We start from the raw sequence: 5852 nt of genomic DNA, 5'->3' as shown, positions 1-5852 counted from the left end.
TATACAAGCATAGACCACAAGAAATACAAGAAAAGCAGGATACAGAGGAGGAAGGGGGTATGGCTGCTAACATAAATGCTATTGGGAGAGAAGGGGATTTATCCCCTAGGCAAATTGAGTTACTAAAAGGAAGATATGGTGCAACTAGGAACAATACTTTAGACATGACTTATGTCAACACAAAAAGCAGAAAGGTCAGGCTCACATATCTTGATCAATGATTGGTAAAATTATGTTTTGGAACATTAGGTCAGTAAAATCTCAAAATTCTTTTGAAAGATTACTGAACCTAAATAACAAACATCAATACTCATACATTGCTTTACTAGAACCTTTTCAAAGTTCATCAGAGTTGGAAAAGTACAGGAGAAGGCTTGGGAAAAAGCATGCCAAAGTTAGCTGTTCTTCTAAGATTTGGTTGTTCTGGGATGAGGATTGGGAAGAACAAGATTGTGTTGACACAGTGCAGCAAATTACTATCTCCCTAAAACATAGAGATAGCAATGCTTATATCAAAGTTACAGCAGTTTATGCAAGATGTAGTGCCCTGGAAAGATTGGAATTGTGGGAGGACCTTGAAGGGATTGCTAACGATACACAGGTTCCTTGGATGGTAGAGGGAGACTTTAATACTATAACAGATGAATCAGAGAAGCTGGGAGGTCTGCCAGTCTCACAACTTGAAGTGGAAGATTTTGTTCAATGTATTAGTGTTTGTGCATTGAATGAAATAAAATTCTCAGGAAGCAGATACACTTGGTGGAATGGTAGGATAGAGTCTGACTGTATTTTCAAAAGGCTAGACAGAGTCTTTGTGAATAATGAGTTCATAAATGAGTTGCAAAATACAGAAGTACAACATTTGATCAGAGAAGGTTCAGATCATGCCCCTTTACATGTTACTTGTAGCACTTCTCATGAGCATTTGTTCAAGCCTTTCAGGTTCCTTAACTTTTGGACAAAACATCACAACTTTCTTCAAACTGTGGAAGAAATATAGCAGATAGAGGCAACAGGCTCCCCCTTCACAGTGCTACAGACCAAGTTGAAAAGAGTAAAATCAGCTTTGGTCAAGTGGAGCAAGACCACATTTGGAAATATTTTCCAACAGGTTGCAACACTGGAAGANTCAAGACCAAAGAAATTCAGCTGGAAATCAACCAATCAGGAGAAAATAGAACTGCACTGAAGATGGCTGAAGCAAAATTAAAAAGATATCTGCACATTGAGGAAGATTATTGGAAGCAGAAGGCAGGTATGAAATGGTTTCAAGAAGGTGACAGAAACACTAAGTTCTTTCATGCTTATGTGAAGGGTAGAAGAAGAAGGTTGCAAATCTCAGAGATAAAGACCAGACAAGGGGATATTATTACCAGCACACAGAATATTGGGGAAGAGGCAGTGAATGTGTTTGAGGAACAATTCATGGACACCAATGCACCATCAGATTACTCTATGCTGGACAGTATTCCAAAACTGATTACAGATGAACAGAATGAAGAAATGGGTAATGTACCTACGGAGGAGGAAATTAAAGAAGTGGTTTTTGCTTTAAATGGAGATAGTGCAAGTGGTCCAGATGGATTTTCAGGGCAATTTTTCCAAAGCTGTTGGGATATTGTTAAATGGGACATTGTCAACATGGTTAAAGCTTTTTTCTGTGGTCAGGAGCTTCCAAGGTATATAACTCATACTAACCTAGTCCTTATCCCTAAAAAAGAGGTGGTTGATAATTTTGGTGATTTGAGGCCTATTAGTCTTAGCACATTTATTAACAAAATCATATCAAGACTGCTGCATGAAAGGTTAGTGAAAGTGCTTCCTAACATTATCCCTCAGAATCAAGCAGGATTTTTGAAAGAGAGGAGCATTGTTGAGAATGTTCTCCTAGCACAGGAAATCATTAGAGATATCAATAGAAGAAATAAGCTTCACAATGTGGTGGTGAAATTGGACATGGCTAAGGCATATGACAGAGTGTCATGGATCTTCCTCACTAAGGTGCTTAGAAAATTTGGATTTTCAGAAAGGATTATTGACATGGTGGTAAGGTTATTAACAAACAATTGGTACTCAGTGATTGTGAATGGCCAGTCATTTGGATTCTTCCAATCCTCAAGAGGTTTGAAACAAGGGGACCCACTTTCTCCAACTCTGTTCATCATAACAGCAGAGGTATTGGCCAGGAGTCTCAACCAGCTACACAAGGATCAGAAGTACAAAGGTTTTGGTTTACCAAAGTGGAGCCAAGAGATCAATCACTTGAGTTATGCTGATGATACTATACTGTTCTGTTCAGGTCAGTCATACTCAATGAAGAAAATGATGAAGGTATTGATTGATTATGAAAAGGTGTCTGGACAAATGGTAAATTTAGACAAGAGTCTGGTCTATATGCATGAAAAGGTACCACTTGGAGTATGTAATCAAATAAAAAGAATTACAGGAATAAAACAAGGTTCATTTCCTTTCACTTATCTTGGCTGCCCCATTTTCTATGGGAGGAAGAAAAATGCCCACTTTGAGATGCTGATCAATAAGGTGATAAAGAGATTAAGTTCCTGGCAGAACAGGTTACTCTCTTTTGGGGGAAGGTATGTCCTAATAGCTCATGTTCTTCAGTCAATGCCTATATATGTTCTTTCGGCTATGAATCCACCAGATGGTGTAATCAAACAGCTACATAGAATCTTTGCAAAAATTTTTTGGGCTAATACAGCTGGAGCTAAGAACAAGCACTGGGTTGCATGGCACAATATATGCTACCCCAAAAAGGAAGGAGGATTGGGATTGAGGTCATTACATGATGTTTCAAAAGCTCTTTTTGCTAAACTGTGGTGGAAGTTTAGAACTTCTACTGACTCTTTGTGGGCTTCATTTATGTGGAACAAATATTGTAAGAAATTGCATCCAATTATTGCTCAGGGATATGGGGCCTCCCATGTTTGGAGGAAAATGATAGCAATAAGGGAAGAAGTGGAGCATGAAATATGGTGGCAGATTAAGGCTGGTAACTCTAGTTTCTGGTTTGATAATTGGACTAAACAAGGTGCTTTATATCATATAGAGGAAAATGCTAAGGAAGAAGAGGTGGAAGTGAAGGAATTTATTACAGAATCAGACTGGGACAAAGTGAAGTTATTGCAGCATCTCACTACTGAAATGACTGAGTATATAATGGAGAACATTTCACCTCCAAAATCACAGTCTGGCAATGATGTGGCTTGGTGGATGGCAAATACTCAAGGAAGATTCAATGTCAAGACAGCATGGGACATGATGAGAAGGAAACAAGAACCCAGAAGAGATTTTGAGCTAATCTGGCATAAGGGGTTGCCATTTAAGCTTAATTTTTTTATATGGAGGGTCTGGAAAAGGAGGATTGCCACAGATGATAATCTAAAGAAGATGAAAATCAATATAGTGTCCAGATGTTGGTGCTGTGACAGAAAGGAGGAGGAAACAATGTCTCATTTATTCCTAACAGCCCCCATAGCCAATAGGCTATGGAGGTATTTTGCTCATTTTGCAGGAATTAACATAAAAGGAATGCACTTACAACAATTAATAATCACTTGGTGGAAAGATGAGTCAACTCCTAAGCTGCACAACATATACAGAGCAATGCCAACAATTATCATGTGGAGCTTATGGTTAAGGAGAAATGCTATCAAACATGGCAGTGCCAACAGCTGGGAAGGGATGATGGATATGATAATGGAATTGGTCAGGCAGCTAGTGAAGACACAATTTCCATGGATCAAAAAAATGACATGGTCTTGGAGGGAAGTAATTTGCAGACTCACACAATACAAACCAAAGATACATGTTTTAGGTGTCACATGGAGACCTCTTGAAGATCACCAAGTAAAGTGTAACACTGATGGGGCAAGTAGAGGCAATCCTGGTATGAGTTCTATTGGATTTTGTATAAGAGATACTAGAGGAGACCTTATTTACGCTTTAGCAAAAGGTATTGGTATTGCTACTAATATTGAAGCAGAAACTATTGCCATACTTTATGGTCTGAGAGAGTGTAAGAGTAGGCGATTTCAGAATGTAATTATTGAGACTGATTCACTCAGTCTCAAGAAGATCATTCAGAAAGCTTGGAGGGTGCCATGGGAATTAGCAGAAAAGGTGGAAGAGATTAGGGAAATTATGCAGCAGATCAGTGCAACAATCACACATATTTTCAGAGAAGGTAATGATTTGGCAGACTCTTTGGCTAATGTAGCCATGGAATCACAATCTGAGCATCAATATCTCAGGTTCCATGAGTTGCCACTGAAGGAAAGAAGGATCCTAAATGTAGAAAAAGCACAAATCCCAACACTCAGAATAAGGACTCGTAAAATCATTCCTCAATGAGCAACAACCAGGCCATAACAGACAAGAGAATCAGGAGCAACACAAAATCTAGCAGATTCCAAACAAAACACAGACTCACTGATATGCAAAGGAATAGATATATAACATTATTCTTTATTTACATCATACCAGCTAAATTAGAAATAATAGCAGAGGAGAATACAAGACAACTGCAAGCTACATGGATCAAGAGAAGACAACAAGCATACATAAAGCAAGATTCATATCAGCGAAAAGGGGGCAGGGTTTTAACTCATTTAAGGCGAAGATTACTCCTCTGCGAAGCTCCAGCACAGATCAGCCTCTTCCTTGGAGCACCGCCCAGCACACCTGGAGAAAAATCGATAAGCTCCACAATCGACCAAATACAAAAATGGAAGCAAAACGGAAGGGAGAAAGAAATGTTCAAAGTAGTAGCGGGTACGGGAGGCGATAATTCAGACAAGGCGACGGAGGATATGGCTGTTGTCCATTCACTTTCCAAACGTGGAAATGCCCTAGATATTTGGTGGGTCGGATATTCTAGATTAATTTTGTTGTTTTGGTATTTTTATTTGGGCCAAAGTCCTTGTACAGAATGTTGGTTTCTGAAAGTTAAATAAAAAGGCCAACAGGCCACAAAAATTTGATTTAAAAAAAAAAAAATCAACAAATAATATATTCAATTAAGATCACAAACATCATGTGGTGATATATTCGCCTTTTCAATTAGTAAATGTTAAACAACTCATATTTTAAATATTATATTAATATGTATTGCATTTATTTATCAACAAACAACTCTCTCTAAATAATAAAATTTGTAAACTAATTTATTAAATAAATTTACTAGTACAAATATAAAATATAAAATCAAGAAAATAAATAGTATGATTTTAGGGATATTTTTGTCTTTCCATAGATAATCTCATGGTATTAAATCCAATGTATTACTAATACCACCAAATGGAAGGTATTAGTAATACATCCAATAATACCATGTAGGGTGTATAACTAATCCATGGATTAATTATACTTAGGCCCAAAAATTCTACCAAACATAGTACTACTTAATACCATACATAATACATAGACTATTTCTCCCAGTACTTCCTACCAAACGACCCCTTAGTGTCTACATAACTTGACAAGGATGAAAATGGGCCAAAGCTATGGCTCCTTTGATTGGAGAATAAGTAAATTTGAGATTAATTATCTTAGGATTGTTATTTCATTTTTAATTTGAAATGAAAATAGCACTGCATCTAGAGATAAATAATTTCGAAATTAAGTTATCCCTTAATTTTATATACTAAAATTAATTATTTCTTATTTCTCATAACGAACAAGCCCTTAAAGTAATATTATCTTCTGAAACTTATGACCCAAAATGTTTATGTGACTAGATAATTTTTTTAAATATAATATGAAAAGTTTAAAATTAATTTGTTTATGTTATCTTTCTTTTTCAGTGAAAATGTGAGGGATAAAGCATGAGTGAT

At 36.8% G+C, this 5852-nt stretch overlaps 1 protein-coding gene across 1 annotated transcript; it reads left to right on the top strand.

Moving 5' to 3' along the window:
* Positions 1-217: 217 nt before the first annotated feature.
* LOC125843099 (uncharacterized) lies at positions 218-4371 on the top strand. Its single transcript, XM_049522327.1, has 2 exons — positions 218-942; positions 993-4371. Exons 1-2 carry the CDS (start codon positions 218-220, stop codon positions 4369-4371), a joined length of 4104 nt encoding a protein of 1367 aa, XP_049378284.1.
* The last annotated feature ends 1481 nt before the right edge of the window (positions 4372-5852 follow it).

This window comes from Solanum stenotomum, chromosome 10 (genome assembly GCF_019186545.1).
Source record: "Solanum stenotomum isolate F172 chromosome 10, ASM1918654v1, whole genome shotgun sequence".
Taxonomy (NCBI): domain Eukaryota; kingdom Viridiplantae; phylum Streptophyta; class Magnoliopsida; order Solanales; family Solanaceae; genus Solanum; species Solanum stenotomum.
The sequence above is the reverse complement of the archived record's forward strand: the minus strand, read 5'-3'. Positions and strand labels throughout refer to the sequence as shown.